Genomic DNA, 19238 nt, shown 5'->3' with positions numbered 1-19238 from the left:
CTGTCCAGCTGCAACACAGCTACTTAGCTAGCTAAGCAGACATACTTTGTTGGTTGCAATCGGGAGGGCAGAGGGCACCGACGCGACCCAGGACGAGCCAGGCAAGGCGTCAGCCGTCAGTTTGCTTCGCCCGAGTCACATTCGGCGGCATTCGACGTCCTGAAACCCCACACCGGAAACCTGGAGCTTTCTCGCGCATCAAACGCGCAAGAAGTCTACCACACACTTTGCATACAATACAACAAGCATTTGCGCGAGCTATCACACAGCGCAGCAGGCTGACACGCGGAACGGTGGGACGACAGCCAATTAAGGGCCACACGTTCTCTCGCGGGGCGGGCGGGTCCCAGCCATCTATTGCGGCACCGGAGCGGCAGCAGTGTTCAACCCGCAACTCGCCAGCCGGAGGCAGGTACATAGTCAGAGGGAAGGCATGTCGGCAGCAGCTGTGGATGTGGGTGGCACTGCCGGCAGCAGCAGCAGCGCCCGACCTGGTGGAGGAGCCGCGGCCGCGGGTGCGGCGACAGGCAGCGGCCGGCTCCCGCCGCGCATTCCGCCTCCCGCAACCCTCACCGTTCGGTCCGGTGCCATCGGCGGCGGCGGCGGTGGCAGCAGCAGCCGCGGCGGCAGTAGCAGCTTCATGGCGGCTGTAGCTCTGGAGGCGTTCTTCCCCCTGGCGCCCGAGACAATGTTTGAGCTGCTGACCAACCCCGGTGGGTGTCGGGGTTGCGAACGTGTGCCCCGTGTGTTTGGGTACGTGTCCATTGATTGTCAATGTCACGCGCACGCGCCGGCTCGGCGCCTGGTTCGTGCTAACGTGCGGGCTTTGGTTGGTTGGATCGTCGCCAGCGGTCAATCTCAGCCACCCCTCCCCTTTACATGCATGCCCACGCCCGGTGTTGGCGCAGACAAGAGCGGCGCCTTTCGCAACGTGCTGGAGGTGAGGGACCGGCGGGTGGTGCTGGAGGAGGAGGAGGAGGATGCGGCGGCGCACGCGGCGGCAGCGGCGGCAACTGGTGATGGTGGTGATGGTGGTGGTGGTGGTGGCGGCGGCAAGAGGATTCTGAGGCGGCGGGTGGTGGAGGAGACGCAGGTGCGGCGGAGGCCGGGTGGACGGGAGAGTGGGGAGGTTGGAGGAGGGTCGGGGAGGGGAGGGCGCGTGCACGTCCTGGAGGGGGCACTTGCCCACAGCGATAGATGCTGCCTTGCGCCCGCGCGCACTGGAGGCCCGGAGCGCTGCTAGCCGCCGCACGTGTCACACACGGACACTCGCCCACCCCCTGCGGCCCTGCGGCCTCGCCCTCGCGCCCACCCTTTCGGACCTCCTGCCTGACCCCCCCTCCGTGACTCTCCTTTGTCCAAGCATAGGCCACAATCTCATCCTCGCAACTTTGCATTGGGTTCGGTTTGGTCTGACCTGGTATCTACAATCCCCGCCATCACTGCTGCAGGTGGGTGAGATGCACATGCTGTGGCGTCACACGCTGTTCGCCACCCGTGTACGACTGGAGGAGGAGGTGGAAGTGGACGAGGTGGAGGCGGCGGCTGGGGCGGCGGCTGGGGCTGTGTTGTACCGGCAGCGATTCAGCCTACTGCACGGCGTGAGTGGCGGTGGGGGCATGGGGGCAGGGGCATGGCGTGGGGAGGTGCTGGACAAGATCCAGTTCCGCCTTTTGCCCATTCCAAGGGGTAATGGGTTTGCGTGGGCCGTGGAGGGAAGGGGTGTGAGTGTCAACAGACGCGGCGTGGAGGTGGGGATGCGTGTCGGGTTATCGGGTGCCCACATGGCGGCGGTACAGCGAACGTGTCGTCATTCCACGCATGTGCGCAATAAACAGGATTCACTGGAGCGCTTCCAGGGCCAGTGGACCGTGCGCGCCGCGCCGCCGCCGCCCGGGTGCGCGTGCGAGCACATCGACCCGCGGGAGGGCGGCGACGACCCAGCAGATGGCGCGGAGGAGGATGGAGCAGCGGGAGAAGATGGCCAGGAGGGGGTTGGGTTTGAGCGCGAGGCTGAGGACGCGTCGGCGGCTGTAGCAGCCGCACAAGAGCCGTTGGGTGGCGGGCGGCAGCAGCAGGCGGGGGAGGCGGGGGAGGCGGGGACGGCAGCGGGGCTTGGGGGCGAGGCGGCCGCAGCGGAGCCCACTGCTGCTACTGCCGCCACTGCTGGTGCTGGTGCTGGTGCTGCTACTGCCGCCAGCAGCAGCAGCAGTCCGCCGCCGCCGCCCGCCGCTGAGGAGGGCGAGGTGGACGGCGGCAGTAGCAGCGGTGGCTGGGAGGATGTGGCTCGGCTGCTCAGCGGCGCAGGCTCGCTCAGTCTCAGCAGTGACGTCACCGGCGGCGGCGGCGGCAACGGCGGCGGCGTTGGAAATGGCGGCGGCGGCGGCGGCGGCGATGATGGCAATGGGGAGCAGGAGGCCGTGACGGAGCCGGGTGAAGAGGCGGCGGCGACGGCGGCGGAGTTGCGGACATGTGGGGCGCTGCAGGAGCAGCAGCAGCAGCAGCAGCTGGGCGCTGGCGGCGGCGGCGGCGGCGGCGGCGGCGGCGCCGGCCGCAGTCGTGATGAAGGCGGCGCAGCAGTCGCCTGCCCGCCGCCGGCCCTCACGGGCGGCTCGTCGTCCTCCGCCGCCGCCGCCGCCGCAGTGGTGCCGTGTGAGTCTGGAGCAGGGCCTCACGCCGCGCGGTGAGTCAGACACCGCAGTGACATAGCCTGACAGGCACGCAGGCATACGACATACGCACATTTATACACACACGTGTGTGTGTGTGTCTGCACAGCGGCGTTCGTGGCATGACTGCCCCGTGTCTCCCTGTATCATCCCGCCCTCCCCACCCACGCGCCTCTTGCCCCGCGATCTCCCAGTTCTGCTTCGCACGCGCGTGTACTCCCAAACAGCTAACCTCTCGCCCTCACCCACACCCTCTCTCGGTTCAGTTTGGGCTGGTTTCAACACCCCCCTCTCCCGGACCTCACCCCTCACCCAATCCCTCTCCCGGACCTCATCCGCTCCCACCTGTCCCCCATTCCTTCCCTTTTCTCACCCGCCACTCCACCAGGCATCCCTGTGCTGGTGCGCGGCGCGGTGGGGGGCATGGTCCGCGGCGCCACCGAGGGGGCGGTGCGGCGGCTGCATGCGGACATGGCGGCGCTGGCGGCGCGGGTGCGTGGGGCGGCGTGAGGGTGCGGAGTGAGGGTCAGGGGTGTTGTGTTGTGTGGCGTGGTGTGGTGTGGTGTGGTGTGGTGTGGCAGCGTCTTGTGGGTGGTGGGCAGGAAGGCAGGGGGGGCGGGAGGGGGGCATCGTTTGTTGGTACCCAAGCGGAAGCGAGGGGAGGCACGAACGAAGGGGGGCCGTCACCGTCCCGAAAGGAACTTGGGTGACCGGGGGGGCGGGAGACAGGGGCCATGGGGCAGGGGTTGGGGCATGTGCATGACGTGGTCGGGTCGGCGTGCACCACGGCTGTATGCCACAAACCCTGCTGCGGCCCCGCCCCCCGCGCCCCCCACGTGTGCCCCCCTGTGCCGCCACCCACACGGCGCCTTCACGCCCTTCACGCCCCCGCAGGTGCTGGCCGGAGCCACGCCCGCACAGGCCATTGCGGCACAGCGCGCGGAGCACCAGCAGCAGCACCAGCAGCAACACCAACACCAACACCAGCACAAGAGCGAACAGCAAAAGAGCGAGCAGCGCAAACCCGGCAGCAGCGGCAGCAGCAGCGCCCCCACAGGCCGTGCCACGGCCGCTGGACGCACGGCTGTAGCAGCGGCGGCGGAGCCCGCGGGTCCCGAGGCCGCGTCGTCACCCGCCAACCGCACACGTCACGACGCTACCATCGGCAGTAGCAGCAGCAGCAGCACCGCCGACGAACTCCCCGCGGCACTAGCCAAGGAGGCAATGGCTCCGGACCCGGCAGTAGCAGCGGCTGTAGCGGACGCCATCGGCGCACAGCTGGCGGGGGCCGGCGGCGCCGCCGGCAGTAGCAACACCAGCCGCGGCGGCGGCGCCGCCGGCAGCGCGTCTGACCAGCCACACCCGCTACACAGCAGCAGTGACGCCGCCGGTGACATCGCGGCTTCTGGCGGCGGCGTGTCGACTTCGTGCCTGCCGCCGCTGCAGCTGCCGTCGCCGCCGCAGTCGCCGCCACTGGTGCGCAACCGGCGGACGGGGGAGGTGGTACACCGCTGGGTGGCGTGAGGCCCCGGCGGGCAGCTCCGCTGGGGGTGAAGGGCGTGCGGGGCACACATAGAGAACAGCTTCAGCAAGATAGTACGACGAAAGACGGAGAGGTCTACGGTGCGCTGGGCTGGGGCGCTGGGCTAAACTTTACATGGATTGCCCGCGCCAGCGCCGAAGCGGGAGGTCGCATGGTCCATGCTGAACGGATAGGCCATGCGCCATTGGTGTTGCGTGAGGGTGAGGGGAAACTGCGGAGGCAGGGCAGGGCCCAGGCCGTGCAGAGTAGGGTGCGTTAGGTGCGTGCGTTCCGCGTTCGCGCCTTCGCCTTACGTACCGAGCACTGTACGGTAGCAGGCACTGCGCTTTTACGCTAGTGAACTGGAGTGGTTGTTGTAATGCTGTTGTGGGCACAGACGCAGAGCGCGGAGAGGGGAGAGGCGCATGACTCGTGTCGGACACTTGGACGACTTAGGCGGGTGAGATTGTAGCCGTGTGCCCGTGTCCAGCTGTGTTGCATAACCCGAGAGGTGAACGGATGGAGCTGTTTTTACTATGGAGGTCATTGGAGTGCCGGAGTGCGGACAAACGCGGCTGAGGAGAGAGCGACCGAGGAGAGCAGTTGGTAGGTGATGTTGTACACCAACAGGTGACGTGGGGACCCCAGTCCCGGACTGCCTCTTCCATTCTTTGCAATGCCGCAATGCCGCCACAATGTCACAGTCACAAACGCAGTCGCAGGGCAGTATCATCACGTGCTGCGCGAAGCACGTCAGCCCAAAACGCCGCCGCCCACCGCCTTTCGACATCAGCCCTACACCCATACCAGCCCCAACCAGCACGGCCCACACACCTGCCCTGCGCTGTGAGTGCCCCTGCGCCCCCCCCACACACACCACGCGCAATGATTCCAAACAGTTCCACAGCATTCCTGCTTGCCTGCAAATAATATATATTACGGTATGCATTGTTCGGGCTCATTGTTTGTTGTTCTTTGTCACCCTGAGATGACCCTGCCCATCACCAGTCTCCTCCTCACTGCCGCAGCCAACAAAGCCCGCTCAGCGCCCCCCCCAAAGCTACAGCCTGCCAGCCACAGCTACAGCCGTAGCGGCGGCTTGTGCTGCGTCGGCATGTACGACGTAAAGCCGGCGCTGCCATCCGAGCCGCCGCCGCCGCCGCCGCGCCCGCTCTTTTTGCCTCCCCCGCCGCCGCCGCCAGCTCCTAGTGCACCCGACACGCCCGACCCGGCGCCCGCCGCCCCAATCTTGTATCGGTTGCCCCACGTGAAGACCGTGGTGGCGGTCACCGAGGCGCGCTCCTTGCTGAAGTAGTCCTGTGCGTGTGTACGTGTGTGTTGACAAGTGTGTGTGTAAGCACGTGTATGTGTGTATGTGTATGTGTGTGTGCGTGTGTGTAAGGGGGTGGCGGTGTGTTTGTTGGGAAAGCACAAGGTGTGTGGCTGCGTCTATGTGTGTGTGTGCGCGCGCGGCGGCGGCGTCAGGCGCCAGGTGCGCGTGGCGTTATCGGGTGCGGCAAAGGCGTGTGGTAATGCGAGAGAATAAGCACATGCGGATACAGACGGGGCACGGAGGCAGCGGCTACCACGCTTGCCAATCGCAGTCCCGCGCTTACTTGCAAGCGCACAGCTCCCCAGGTATGCCATGCCCTAGCAAACGAACTCACATAACGTAACAGGACCCCCCCCCCCGCGGCATCGCTAGTCCGTCCTCATCCCAACCCACTCCCATCCACCCCGCATTTCCACCTGTTTTTCCTGTACTGGGAAGAGGTGAAAACCACCCACCCCCACCGCGACCTTTGCTTCCCTCAGCCCCTCACCTTGAGCGGCCCGTCTTCAGGATACAGAGGTTTGCGGTGGGGCGCCCGCCCACCGCCCGCCCCTCCTGCCGCCGCCGCCGCCGCCGCTTGCCCAGGCGACATGCTACGACTCCGCCGGTGCCGCTGCCCCGCTCCCGGCTGCGTCCCCGGCGCCGCCGCGGCTGCCGCCGCCGCCGCCACCGCCTGTTTCCCGGCCTCCTGCGCCCGCGCCGAGCCCTCCGGCGGCGTCGAGGCCAGCACCCGCGACCGGCCGGACGCGGGCCGATGCGTCCCCACCCCTGGCCCCGACGTCGATGTCAGGGCTGCGCCCGCTGACCCCGGCGGCCCGGCAGCGCCGGCGCCGCCGCTGCCGCCACCGGTGGCGCTGCCTGGCCGCGATGCGGGGGCAGACCTGGGGTGGCCAGTCGCATGGTGTGTGGCTGTGGAGTGGCCGTGCGGCGAGGCGTGTCGTGCTGAGGGCAGGGGGTGGTGGTGGTGGTGGTGCTGCGGGGGTGGTGCCGAGTGCTGGGCTGCTGCTAGTGAGCTGTTGGCGGCGCCGCGGCGGGGCGAGCCCTCGCCCTTCTTTGCCGGCACGATCGGCGCGTGGTGGTAGAACTGCGCACGCCAGGAAAGCGGGAAAGGGAGCGGGATACCGTATGAGAGAGGCGAGGGCAGGGAACAAGGGACAGCGAGTTGGTGCGGATGTCGCTGGTGTGGCGGTTGTTTGCTTGGATTCCCTGACCGCGTCACGGGAACCATGCCATATCTATCTCCCATCCCTCCGGCCGGTGTAGCGAGAGTCTCCAAAGCTGCCCGCCAGACCGAACCCATTCAGGCCTCCCCTGCCCCTTTCCCCTGGTCCCCTCGCTCTCCTCCTCGCTCTATTGCATTGGGTTCGGTTTGGCTTGTGCTGGAATGTACGAAGCCCCCCCCCCTGCGCCGCCGCAGCAACAAGCAGCAGGTGCAAGCGCACGTGTCAAATGCAGCTTTAGAGCCCATGTCAGGCGCGCCAGGATGGCGAGCAGCTCACCTTGGGTTTGGTGAGCTTCTGCAGCAGCTGGTTCTCCGCTTTGGTGGAGATGACCCGCTCGTACAGGACTGGTGGGTGGTGGGGTGGATGAGGGTGTGTGTGTGTGTGGGGGGGTCAGGGCTGATGGCGGGGCCGCGGCTGGGGCGGGGCTTGGGACTGAGAGGCTTCGGATCACGTGGGCTTGACCTGGCAGGACCTGGCGCTGGCGCCTCCCCACCCGTTAGCCCCAACAGCTGCAGCCCTCGGAGAGGTCTGTCAGACATGAAGCAGGCGCACCCCGTGCTGCTGGCTTCGCAGACACTCGGGCAGCAGGCGGGCGCCCCTCGTCCTAGAGTACTGTCTAGTGCTTCGTCGTGAGGTGGAGGCGGAAGCCTCGGTCCGTCGCATCACCCCGCTTACCAAGGCCCTGGTCCTGAGAGAACAGCATAGGCGCTGGAGGAACATTTGCTTTGAAGACGGCGTCGGTTCGCCGGCCTGCGCGCATTTCGCCCAAATTCTTCGATTAGTCGACCGCGCACCCGCCACCGTGACAGAGCATATAATACATGCCAAGCTTATCTTTGCTACCTACCGAATGCGCTAGTGTAGCGAGGAGGGTCTAGCTCAAAGAGCTGGGGGTTCGGCGAGGCCGTCAACGCGTCTAGTATTGGCTCCATGATGTGTAGATTAATCTAAGACTATGCTCAATTATACAGCTCTTGTATAGCCTGTGCGCGTCAACTCGTCCATGTCATGCCCAACGTGTCTCTGTTTCAGCAGTTCGCGCAAGGTGAAATGGCATTATTGTACATGTGTGGTGTACATGAGTGCTGCATTCGCAATAGCCAGGTCCCGTCTGTCTAGGTGTTGTCCGATGCCATGCCGGGCTCCTGTCCACCCCTGCTGCTGTGAATCGAGCCCTGCGTCATATGCTGCCACAAGGTTACAGTTGTTCATACGCCGGCACAGCCGCACCTTCATCCTTTTCCTCCTATCCACTATGACCTGTACACCGAGCGCGACTGGGCCGGTATCCCCCCCCCTCTCCCACAGGGTCCCAAACGTACGGCCTCAACACACGGTCACCCATTACCGCCGCAAGGCACTAAGACAACAATGAAATGAACGCCTGCCAAAGCCATGAACCGTTTTGTCGGTCTACCAGCTAGTCGGGTAAACGGTGTACGATGTATGCGCCTTCGGTGCGTCACACGACCGTCATGCGTTCGACTATCACAGCGGGCGTCCTAGGCACCCCCAACACGCTTATTTGTTTGCTGCCGGGCGTTCAACATCTTTGCCCTCACTCCCCTAACCGCAAATTCCCACTTCCGCACAAGCGCTGCAGGCGACCTCAGCAGCACTTGCGCCGTCTCCGCCCCATCAAGCGGGCCAGCCTGACCTGACGTCACGACCTGACCTCTGCTGCTGGTCCCCCTAAACCAACCTAACCACCAAACCTTACCACCACACTGCACCGTGTCATGCTGACATGGGTGGCCTCAGAGGCCCGTTGACCCACCGTTGACCCACCGTTTACCCACCGTCAACCCACACCCCCACTTCAGCAGTGATGGCGCGTGCATGGGAAGCGCGTCCCTGATACAGCTGATGCCGCACAGTGCTCCCCGATGTTCCGTGCATTGAGGCAACGGACCAGTAAGTCAAGTCCCCGTTAGGCCGGCCCCCCCACGGCGCTCGTTCTTCCTGTCGGCCACATGCCACGAACTTGCTTTAAGACCTTGGTGCGCACCATCGTACGCAAAAACCAGAGTGCACCAGTGCGCATGACCAGTACCAAAATGCATGCATGCGTATGCGCAATGCCATTCCAGTGCCGAGCCTACAAGCCGGCTCCCGTAAAACCTCATGCAACACACGCGTGTCATTGGGAAAGAAAGGAAGGACCAAACAGACTCAAGCCATAAAGCAAGCAATTTACGGTGAACCCGTATAAATAAACGTGCATGTCCTACGCGCATCATGCTGCATGCATGCCACAAGGAATTATGTGACAGCTGCAGTGTCCGTCCATACAATCATCGCAAGCATGATGTTGCGCAGGACTGCACAGCTCAAGAGGATTGACCAGCTCAATCCCACGACCCAATCAAAACCAAGCCCCACCCCGGTACCAGCTACCAAACAAACAAGCGGCAGCCCTCCCAAGGCGCCTCAAACGTAAGAACCGACACACAGTGATGATAAAACGGCTTGACAATTGACGTGCCGCGCGGCCCGGTGATCCCGCGAGCCCATTCTTCACACGGCCATGCCTGTATGATGCGAATGCCAGCAGAACGTTGCTTCATCATTTGAAATCCAATATGGATCCATTCCTTTGCGCTGCCTGCATTCGGTGTCTGCCAGCGTTGTGTATGCCGCCGTCACAACAGGTGTGTGTTTGACGATGCCAGCAACACACGCTTACGGCATGGAGCCCTGCGGACTGTCGTAACCCGAAGTGAGCCAGCACAAAAGCCAGGCGTTCCGTTATCTACTGTTACCATTGCATGCTAAGACATACCTCTGAATGTTGTCGCACCTTAAGGGATCTAGGAAGTGCGAGCGATACCGCATTATTCTCCACTAACCAGCCGATGTAACCAGCAGGATACAGGCAGCCCAAGACGTCCTTAATCCGGCGCACGTGTAGGCTCGTGCGTGTAGGCTCGTGCGTGCTTTGTGTAGTGTTGCTGCTTCCAAGTGCGTTCCGGCCAGTTGCCCCTCGTTCGTAGTAAATGCCCACACACATCTCAACATTCACACGTCATCTGCAATGAACCGCCTGCCTGCCGCACGTTGTGCTCTGCCGCTTGACTCAGAGCATGAGCTCAAGTAAGCCATGCGGCGTATGTACCCTTGTGAGCCGCGCGTTGCATAACTTGATACCTGTTGAGTATTTCCATAGCTTGTCAGTCAGACTGTCAGGCCAAAGCAGATTTCACGCGCTGCCACAGGCGCATCAGCTTGCCAGCGGTGCTGCGGGCGGCGGCCGCCTTGGCCACCGGCGGGCGGGCGCCGGCCAAACTGGCGGCGGCGGCGGCGGCGGCCTCGGCGGCCGCCGCCTGCACGTGCCGCGCCTCGCGGGCTGCCTCCTCGTCTGCAAGCCACGCCTCCACCGCCGCAAATGCGGGTGCCGGTGCGGCGGGTGCCGCGGCAGCGGCGGGCAGCGGCAGGGCGAACAACGCGGCTGTAGCTCGGGGCCAATGGCGCAACTCATCACTGTCAGCTGCTGCTGCTGCTGCTGCTGCTGCTGCTGCTGCTGCTGCTGCTGCTGCTGCTGCTGCTGCTGCTACAGCCGCCGCCGGCGGGCGCGGCGTGGCGGCGGCAGCCCGCACAAGCGCTGCAGGACTGACAGCCTCCGCTCTGATCACAACCGCTGCCCGAGCCCTTGCGGCTGTAGCAGTCCTGCCAGCGGCGGCTACTGCCATGGGCCGTGGAGAGACGGCAGTAGCGCCGTCATCAAGGACAGCTGCGAACGCCTCTGCAGCCTCGCTGCTGCTCCTGTCTTCCACAACAGGTGTGGCCTCCTTGCGGGCGTCTGCAGGCGCGGCCACGCCCACGCCGGGCGCTGCTGCTGCTACTGCTACTGCTGCTGACGCATGTGCCGCGGCGGCGGTGGCAGCAGCAGCACCGCCTGCAGACGTGCCGCCTTCCAGCACCTGAGAGACCAGGTGTACGAACGGGGCCGCGACAGAGACGTCTACGGCGGCAGCGGCGGCTGTAGCACCGTCGTCTGCAGCGGTGGCTGTAGCTGACGGCTGCAGCAGCTGCCATGCCGGAGATGTCTGCGCAGCAGGCCTTGCACCGCGGGACCAACCGCTGTGGTTGCGGCGCGGCCTGGGGTTGCTACAGCCGCCGCCGCCCGCCGCCTCCTGCACACGCGGATCAGCCGCCGGCGCCGCCACCACGGTGCTACAGCCGCCAGCAGCAGGCAGCGGCTGCCGGTGAAGCCGGCGGCGCAGGTCAGAGGCACCAGAGTCCACGGTGAGGTGCAGGATGGCCGGAAGCTGTAGCAAGCCGTCGCGACGGCTGCTGATGCCGCCGCCAGCAGCTCCAAACGTGATCTTGTTGTGGGTGTAGTTGACAGCGGCGTTTCGGGTCGCGGCCAAGAATGCGGCGGCGGGCAGTCGGCTGCAGCAACTGCCGCTGTGTGCCTCCTCCTCCTCCTCCTCCTCCTCCTCCTCCTCCCAGTGGCAGCAGCAGGCGCCCCAGGAGTCGCCGTCGGCCACATGCCGCCGCGCCGCCGCCACCGTGGCGGCAGCGGCGGCGGCAGCCTCCGCCGACAGCTGCTCACCGCTGGCATTCGTGTCGAGGAGCAGGGATGCGGGGCCCACTTGGCAGCCCCGTACAACGCCGCCGCCACCGCTGGTCCGCCACATCAGCGTCGGAAAGCCCGACACCTGTGCTCCCGCTGCCGCTGCCACTGCATCAGCAATTGGCGGTGCAGCTGGGGCGCCTGCCGCTGGCATGCCAGCTGCCGCTGCGGCCACTGCTGGGCCGCCGCCGTCTCCTCCATCACCGCCGCCGCCTCCGGCTGTGCCCTCGGCGCCGCCGCCACCGAGCAGCCCGAACGTGCGGCTGCGCTCCCACGTGATCGGCAGTGCTGAAGGCAACCGGTTCCAACGTGGCACGGAGTCGGGCGTGGGCAGTTGCGAGGAGCTGTCGCGGCGGTGTTGGCGGCCGCTGCTGCTGCTGGGCAGGGCCGCGGGGTGCGATTGCGGTGCTGGTGCTGGTGGTGGTCGTGGTGGCTGCAATGCTGCTGCTGCAGGTACGTGTGCGTCTGCTGCCACTGCTGCAGGCTCCATGCCCTCCCTCCCATTGCGCTCCACTGCAGCATCGCCAGCGCCAGCGCCTGCATGTGAACCGAGCTCGGGCTGCTGCTGCTGCTGCTGCTGCGGCTGCGGCGGCGGCGGCGGGTCTTCTGTAGCCGTGCTCTCTGGCAGTGACGGTGGCGGCAGGCGGCGGGGCACGGCGATCGTGCCAGTAGCAGGGTCGCCCACCTTGCGCCGCACCAGTTCCAACACCGACACCGCGGTGGCTGTAGCAGCGGCTGCGGCTGCAGCTGTGGCATCTGCTGTAGCAGCGGGCGCTGCAGCCGCCGCGGCGCCTCCCGCGCGGGTGGCAGCGGGTGGCGCCGCTACTGCCGCTTCTGCTGCTGCCGCTCCTGAGGCTACCCCGCTCCACACGTTTGCTGCTGCCGCTGCTGCGCCGCCTGCGGTTGCGTTCAGCAGCTGCTGGACTGCTACGGCGGCCGCTGGTGGGTTGGCGGCGGCGGCGCCCGCAGATACGGGCGGGCAGCTGCCGCTGACGAACGCGTCTGTGGCGACTGACGACACACCGCCGGCGGCGCCGGCCGCGCCCTGCTGCTGGTGCTGCTGCTGGTGCCGATGGTGCTGGTGCAGGCCGGTTGTGTCAGGTACCGAGTCGGGAAGCAACTGCAATAGCTGCACTTGCAGGCTGTCCGGCACTAGTGCAGTTGCGGTAAAGCTGTGGCCGCGGCCCTGCGGCTGCGTCGCCGCGGCAAGGGCCGTGGCAGTAGGTGCAAGCAGGGGCGCAAGCCGTCCGAGCTGCTGTGCAGCAGCAACAGCGGCTGCAGCAGTAGCAGGTTGTGTTTGGGTTTGTTGTGCGCCGTGGCTTGCTGTTGAGTTATTAGCCGCGGCGGTGGCGAAGTCGGCTTGTGCATGACTGTTGATGTTGGTGTTGGCGACTATGGCGACAGGTGTTGTGTGCAAGCCGAAGCGCGTGCTGAGCCTGCTGGCGAACAGGGACTGACTGCCGGTTCTCATGTTTCCGCCGCAGCTGCCCAGGCCGCCGTTGCTGGCCGCGGCCGCGGCGATGCCTGCAGCGGCGCCGGCCGCCTTCACGCCAACAACACAGCCTACGTAGCTGCTGCTGCTACTGCTGCTGCTGGACGCGCCAGCCGCCGCCGTCAGCAGGCTTCCGCTACCGCTTCCGCTGTTGCCGCCGCCGCCGCCCGGCGCCTTGCCGTTGCTGCCGCGAGCCTGCTTTAGCAGCGTGATAAGGCGGAACGCCTTGTGCCGGCGTGTGCGCGCTCGCACGTTGACAATGTTGTTGCCAGATGGCGTCGCCTCCGCAGCAACAGCAGCGGCAGCAGCAGCAGTAGGCCCGCTGCTGTCATTGTCGAGGCCGGCGGCGCCGGCTGTTGCGGACGCATCATCACCGGCAGCGGCTACTGCCGGGTCCAAAACAGCTGCCATGGCAGTAGCATCCATCTCTGGCGCGACGCCCCGCTTGACCAGCCCCACGGCGGCCTCCCCTGCCTCGGCCTCCCCTCTTGAGTAGAAGCTCTCAAACACGGCAGCAGCAGCCGCGGCGGCGGCAGTAGCTGACATCTCCCTACTCTTGCGGCCTGTGCCACGTGCGCTGCTACAGCTCACGGCACCCACCTGCTGCGGCTGCGAGCAAGGCGGCCGCAGCAGCAGCGATAGCTGCCCGCTGCTGCTGGCCCACGCCCCCGACGCCATCAGCAGCGGCACTGGCGGCGCAGGCAGCGGCGACGCCCCGCCGAGGCTGCAGACTGTGCGGCTGCTTTTGCTGCCGTCAGGGCCACCAGCAGCGGCTGCGGCAGCGGCGGCTGCGGCGGGAGGAAGATCATTGCTCGCAGTAGCGGCAGCAGCAGCGGGCGTGCCGCTCGTCATGACGGTGGGCTGTGGCATGGCGGCGGCGGCAGCTGCTGCGATGCTGCTGGCAGGCGGCGTCTCGCAATACCGAAGGCTGCCCAGCGGCGGCAGCGCGGCGGCATCAGGCAGGCTGCGCACCAACGCCGCCGCCACACGCTCCGCCTCCTCCATGCCCGTCCCTGCTGGCTGCTGCTGCCGCTGCTTCTGCTTCTGATCATAATTACTGGCACCGCTGCGGCGGTCGCCGTCCTTCGGCGGCTTGACAAACTCCTGCGCGCTGAGGCCCGCAGGCCGCAGCCCCGCGACCACGTCAGCGTACTCGCCCGCCGCCGCCGGCGACGGCTGCGTCGCCCCCGCCGGCGCTGACATGTGCAACACGCTCGCCCCCGGCCCCGCCGCGCACTCCTCGCCCGCCGCCGCCACCGCCGCCTTCACCGCCGCCACCATGGCTGCCTCCGCCGCCGCCACGTCAGGCAGTGCATCGGCCCAGCCGCCGCCGGCGACGGCGGCGGCCTCCGCCGCCGGGCTGTTGTGGCTTGGCGACGCTCCGCCCGCTGAAGCTGCAGCACCGCCGCCGGTGCTGATGCCGATGGCGGCCGACGACAGGACCGCCGCCGCCAACACCCGGCCCTGCAGCCTGGCTGTGTCACCACGCCGCAGCGCCGCCACAACCGCCGCCGCCAGGTCCCCACCACCGCCGCCACCGCCACCGCCGCCGCTGCTACGAATGGCGGCTGCGCCGTTGCCTGCGCCATCGCAGCTGCCCGTGTCCACCGCTTCTCCGCATGCGCCATCGTGGGCGCCGCCGGCCCTGCCGGTGCTGTGGGCGCCGCCGGCGGGCGCGCCATGCAGCCAGAGCTCGGGCGCCTGCGCCGCCACCGCCGCCGCCACTGCTCCAACGCCACCTGCAGCGCCCGCCACCGACGCCTCTCCTCCTGTCGCCGCTGCAGCCGCTGCAGCCGCTGCAGCCGCCGCCGGCATGGAGCCGTCACCACGTGCGCCGCCGGCACCTGGGGTGTCCAGCAGCAGGCCGCCTGCGGGCCCGGCGGCGGCGCGCAGGCGCACAGTGCAGTGGCTGGCGCTGCTGCTGTGGTGCCTCTCATGGTGCCTGCTGCCGGCGGCGCTGGCGCTGGCTGTTGCGATGATGCGCGGCTTAGCCTTGCTGCTGAAGCTTGCAAGGACCCGCGGCGGCGGCGGCGGCGGCTCATCACAATCGCACCCACCATTCACGTCCACCCCATCTCCCTGACGACAACAGCTGCCCTCTTGGCCCAGACCCAGACCGGCGGGACCACGCCCGTACACAACACCCGCAGCCGCTGCCCGTGTGGCGGGCAGTGGTATGGGCGTCGGCTCCGCCGTGCCACAGCTACAGCCACAGCCACAGCTACAGCCCGCGAAGTAGGGGTGTGCCAGCAGCTCAGCGGCGGAGGGGCGGGCGGAGGGGTCAAGGCGGAGGCAGCGCCCTGCGGGGTGCGGGCAGAGCGAGCGCGGGAGAGGGTTCAATAAGATCAAGCACGTGCGGCCAAGGCGTGCACGAGAGGCACGAGCTAGCAGCACGATGCGCGTGCAGCAATGAACGAAACGACCCCACGAAAATACCGACACCAAACACCGAACACCAAGTTCACGGTGCCGTGCACCGTCCACTCACCCAGCAGGTCTGCCAGCTCCGGTTCCAAGCCCCGGAGCCGCTGAGCCAGTGGCAGCGAGCACCCGAGCCGCGACGCCCCAGTCGCAGGCCCAGGCTGGCCGTCGTCGCCACCAACGCCGCTGCCGTCGCCGGCTGCAGTGCCCGTGGCAGCGGTCCCGGGGCCCCTGCCGCCCGGCGGCGCCAGCCGGCCCGGCGGCAGCAGGCCCAGCGGCAGGGCGCCGCAGGCGGCGACAATGAGGGAGAGCTGGTCGGCGGCGTCACGGCCTGGGAGCGGGCGAGGGGTCAAGCGATGGGGCGCAGGACTGCTTCAGGCCTGACTCAAGCCTGCTTTAGGACTGCTTCAGGACTGCTTCAGGACTGCTTCAAGGGACCCAAAGCCCGAAGCCTCCTGACACAAGCATCCAGAGTAACAGAAGGACACACCGCACACGACAAACGGGCACGTGTTGCGTTCTCCATTTGTCGTGTTTCTAACACACACGCACACACAAACACACACACACCAACACTTCCTTCCTTGTGCTCTCTAACTTAATAACCCCGCTCACCCGGGAACAGCGGCGTCCCGGTGGCCAGCTCCGCCAGCGTGCAGCCGTACGACCACACGTCGGCGGGCGTGCCGTAGCCGGAGGGGGAGGCCACCAGGATCTCTGCGGGTGGGGGGGCGAGGAGGAGGGGATAGGGGGCGGGGATAGGGGGCGGGGGTAAGGCACATGGTGCGCGGGCCGGCGGGATAGCTGCACCCAGCCCCAACTTGGCCGACGGGTAGGCCCAGCGAGCAAGCCGCCTGCTGCCGGGCGCGGCGGACAGCCCGCGCAATCAAACATCTCGCTTGCCGTCGGCTGCTGCGGGGGCGCGGGGGCGTTGCGCTGCTGCAATCCATTCAGGACTGCGTCACGTGTGTATGTAACACCCGCGAAGCACGCAGCGCAGCACCCGCGCAGCACACAGCACGCACGCACCCGGCGGCCGGTACCAGCGAGTGACAACGTACGGCGCAGCAAGAGCGGCAAGAGCAGCAGCAGCAGGGGCAGCGGCAGAAGCCGCAGCCTCAGCCGCTGGTTCATCTGCTACCAATGCCACCGCGGCAGCTGTGCTACAGCCGCCGCTGTTGCTCTTGCTGCTGTTGCCGCTGCTGCTGCTGCTGCTACTGCCTCCGCTCGGCGCCAGCAGGGGGCTCCCGCTGCCTCCCGCTGCTGCCACTGCCGCCGCGCGGGCCTCTCGGCCATTGCTACTGCCGCTGCTGTTGCAACTGCTGTTTCGTGGCGTCGGCAGTAGCAGCAGTCGCCGGGCCGAGCCCAGGCCTCCCAGTCGCACCACCCCTTGGCCGTCCATCATCACGTTCTGCGGCTTGATGTCCAAGTGCACCACCTGCGTGTGCGTTACGACAGCACAGGGGCACAGACCTGACACCGCGTGTGTGCACGTGCGCGTGTGTGTGTGTGTGTGTGTGTGTGTGTGTGTGTGTGTGTGTGTGTGTGTGTGTGTGTGTGTGTGTGTGTGTGTGTATGTGCGCGCGTGTGTGTGTGTGTGTGTGTGTGTGTGTGTGTATGTGCGTGTATGTGTGTGTGTAATAGTGTGCTAGAGATCGCAAGGGGATACAACACCAGACCCACGATGCAGCGTATATGCCTGCCGCCGCTTGCTGTGGTCGTACACACCTGGTGTGCGTGCAGGTGCGCTACCGCCAGCAACAGCTGGTGCGCCGCGCCCCGCAGCCGCGACGCAGCAGGCGCCAACCCGCAGCCGCCACCGCCACTAACGCCACCACCATTAACGCCGCCACCAGCACCCTGCTGGTGCGGGTGCGGGTGCGGCGCCTGGCTGGCCGACGCAGCCGCAGGGGCAGCCACAGAGGCGGCGGCGGCGGCGGCGGCGGCGGCGGGGCCCTCTGGTTCACGCAGGAGGTCTGCGAGGCTGCGGCCCGCGTGGTCGAGCACCTGCAGGCGTGGGCACACACACAAACGGTGCCCCTGTATTTAGTGAGCAGGTGGCGGGGCAAGGCCCCGGTGGAGAAACATTGCCACGCGCGCACATGCACCTTCACGCGTAGTTATACATACCGCACAGCCGCTCATCACAGGCCACCCATACTACACCGTACCATGTATATGCGGTCGCCACTGCCGCCGCCGCAGCCACCAGCACTGGTCAGTATTGTCTGCAGCTGTTGCTGCTGCTGCTGCTGTGGTGCGAGCGGCGCGTGGCTCTGGTGCGGCTGGCGCCATGCGCTCCTCAGTTGCACCAGGTGGGGGTGCTGCAGCGCCTTGAGCAGCCGCACCTCGCGCCGGGCAGCCCGCAGCGCCTGCGGACCGAGCACCCAGGCAGGTAGGCAGGCAGGTAGGTAGGCGGGCAGGCAGGGAGCGGGAAGCCAGGTGGGCGGGTGGGTGGGAAGGCAGGGAGGGGGACAGCAGGGAGGGAGTCAGGGAGGACCCCGGCGGGCGAGAGGGTGGGCAGGCGGGCAAGAGCCGGAGGCGGCAGTGCCTCGTCAGCGCAGGCGCGAGTACTGGTGGGTTTCCTAACACACAGACAAACGCACCTGGGAATGGATCGCATCATCGGCTGCCCCGGCGGCGGCCGCGACCGGCAGGCGAATGACCTTCACGACTACCTCCTGCCCGCTCGCCTGCTCGGTGCACTCCCACACGGAGCCTGCGTCGCCACACACCCCACAGGTAAGGACTAGGAAACTGGAAATGCGAGAGGCATCCGGAAGCAGTCAATGCAAGAGCCATAAGTGTGGCACAGGGCTGTGCATGCGGCCGACCTAGCAGATGACGGTAGCCGGTGGGTGAGTTAACGCACACGCGGAGGAGGCGACGCGCCGGCAGGCGCCACAGCGGCTGCATACGGTATGCTGCTAGCAGCCAGAACCCCTCGCAAACCCTAGGGAAGCCCCTCAGCAGTCTCTGGCTTGACGTTGATTCCTTCTAATGTGGTTCCTGCTCCACATGCCTTTGCGCGCCGTCATACGAAACCCGCGGACGCACCATATGCTCCCTCGCCAAGTGTGCGGACGTAGGTGTACGCCTGCACCGGTGTGACACACAGCGTCAGCCTGCAGCTCCAACTCGATCATCAAAGCATTCTATTAACGCAACCATTCGGGTGGCCGTGCGCCTGTGAGACGGACGGAGCACGTGCATTTGGGTCCGACACCCATACCGAATCCGGCCGGTTGACGCGACTGCTCGTAAACACGACATCCTGACATTTACCAAATGCCATGCCAGGAATGGATATGTTATGAAGATGCTTATGGGCCGCTTTCGCAGGTTTGAAGCAGTCTGACGCTCGGTCACGCAGGCGGTGTCCCGAAAGTCTGCTGGCACGGGGATGTGCGCCAATGACAAAAGAGTCTTCGTGGTGACGCCCTCTTAGCCCCGACTAAAATGGCTCCTGGATTCGTGCCAATATAGAAGCGACCATCCCTGTAACGCGCACGTCTTGCGCGAGCTCGGGGCGCCATTGGGCCTTGCGGCCTTGCGTGTGGTGTGTCTCACCTGCATCCAGTTTCTTGGATATTTCCTGATAATTGCAATGTGGCCTTAAGCAGTTTTACGGCTCTTTGAGCGAAAGGAGCAAGCGTCCGCCCACAGCGCAGCCATCCTGGCTCTTTAATCTTTGAATTGATTCACTATAGTAGGCAGTTTCATTTTAGGCAATGCTGAGGCAATGAAACGGAAGCTTTGCAGTCCAGCGTCGGGTCTCACAATTCAGGGTTTGGCAATAATGCGTACAGGTGATATGTAGCTGGTTGTAGAAACATAAAACTCGAAGCTTATATGTAATCAATATGGATTGTAAAAAGAACGTGTAAGGCGCCAATGGACTAGGGTGTAAGTTCGACTCCCTTCGTTGCCCGACATTCGATGAATTACGCGGAGCTATAGCGACCTTCGTATACAGAACCAGTAGCCATGTGACAACAATTT

General features: G+C 66.1%; 3 protein-coding genes across 3 annotated transcripts; 1 reads left to right on the top strand and 2 right to left on the bottom strand.

Annotated features, from left to right (window-relative positions):
* Positions 1-2: 2 nt before the first annotated feature.
* On the top strand, positions 3-4808 carry CHLRE_01g008750v5 (uncharacterized protein). The gene is made up of 6 exons (XM_043058254.1): positions 3-713; positions 909-1093; positions 1452-1601; positions 1839-2652; positions 3058-3161; positions 3564-4808. Exons 1-6 carry the CDS (start codon positions 434-436, stop codon positions 4191-4193), a joined length of 2163 nt encoding a protein of 720 aa, XP_042928168.1. The 5' UTR covers positions 3-433; the 3' UTR covers positions 4194-4808.
* A 2-nt stretch (positions 4809-4810) lies between these two features.
* CHLRE_01g008700v5 (uncharacterized protein) lies at positions 4811-7802 on the bottom strand. Its single transcript, XM_043058253.1, has 5 exons — positions 7595-7802; positions 7423-7497; positions 7024-7091; positions 6015-6608; positions 4811-5508 (listed from the first exon to the last, which is right to left on the bottom strand). The coding sequence occupies exons 1-5, from the start codon at positions 7677-7679 to the stop codon at positions 5272-5274; spliced, it is 1059 nt and encodes a 352-aa protein (XP_042928167.1). The 5' UTR covers positions 7680-7802; the 3' UTR covers positions 4811-5271.
* A 131-nt stretch (positions 7803-7933) lies between these two features.
* On the bottom strand, positions 7934-19212 carry CHLRE_01g008650v5 (uncharacterized protein). The gene is made up of 9 exons (XM_043058252.1): positions 18807-19212; positions 18294-18333; positions 17843-17955; positions 17408-17608; positions 16965-17243; positions 16266-16674; positions 15852-15953; positions 15304-15567; positions 7934-15115 (listed from the first exon to the last, which is right to left on the bottom strand). Exons 1-9 carry the CDS (start codon positions 18810-18812, stop codon positions 9930-9932), a joined length of 6600 nt encoding a protein of 2199 aa, XP_042928166.1. The 5' UTR covers positions 18813-19212; the 3' UTR covers positions 7934-9929.
* Positions 19213-19238: the final 26 nt, after the last annotated feature.

This window comes from Chlamydomonas reinhardtii, chromosome 1 (genome assembly GCF_000002595.2).
Source record: "Chlamydomonas reinhardtii strain CC-503 cw92 mt+ chromosome 1, whole genome shotgun sequence".
NCBI classification, from domain to species: Eukaryota; Viridiplantae; Chlorophyta; class Chlorophyceae; order Chlamydomonadales; family Chlamydomonadaceae; genus Chlamydomonas; species Chlamydomonas reinhardtii.
This window is presented reverse-complemented; position numbering and strand designations above follow the sequence as displayed.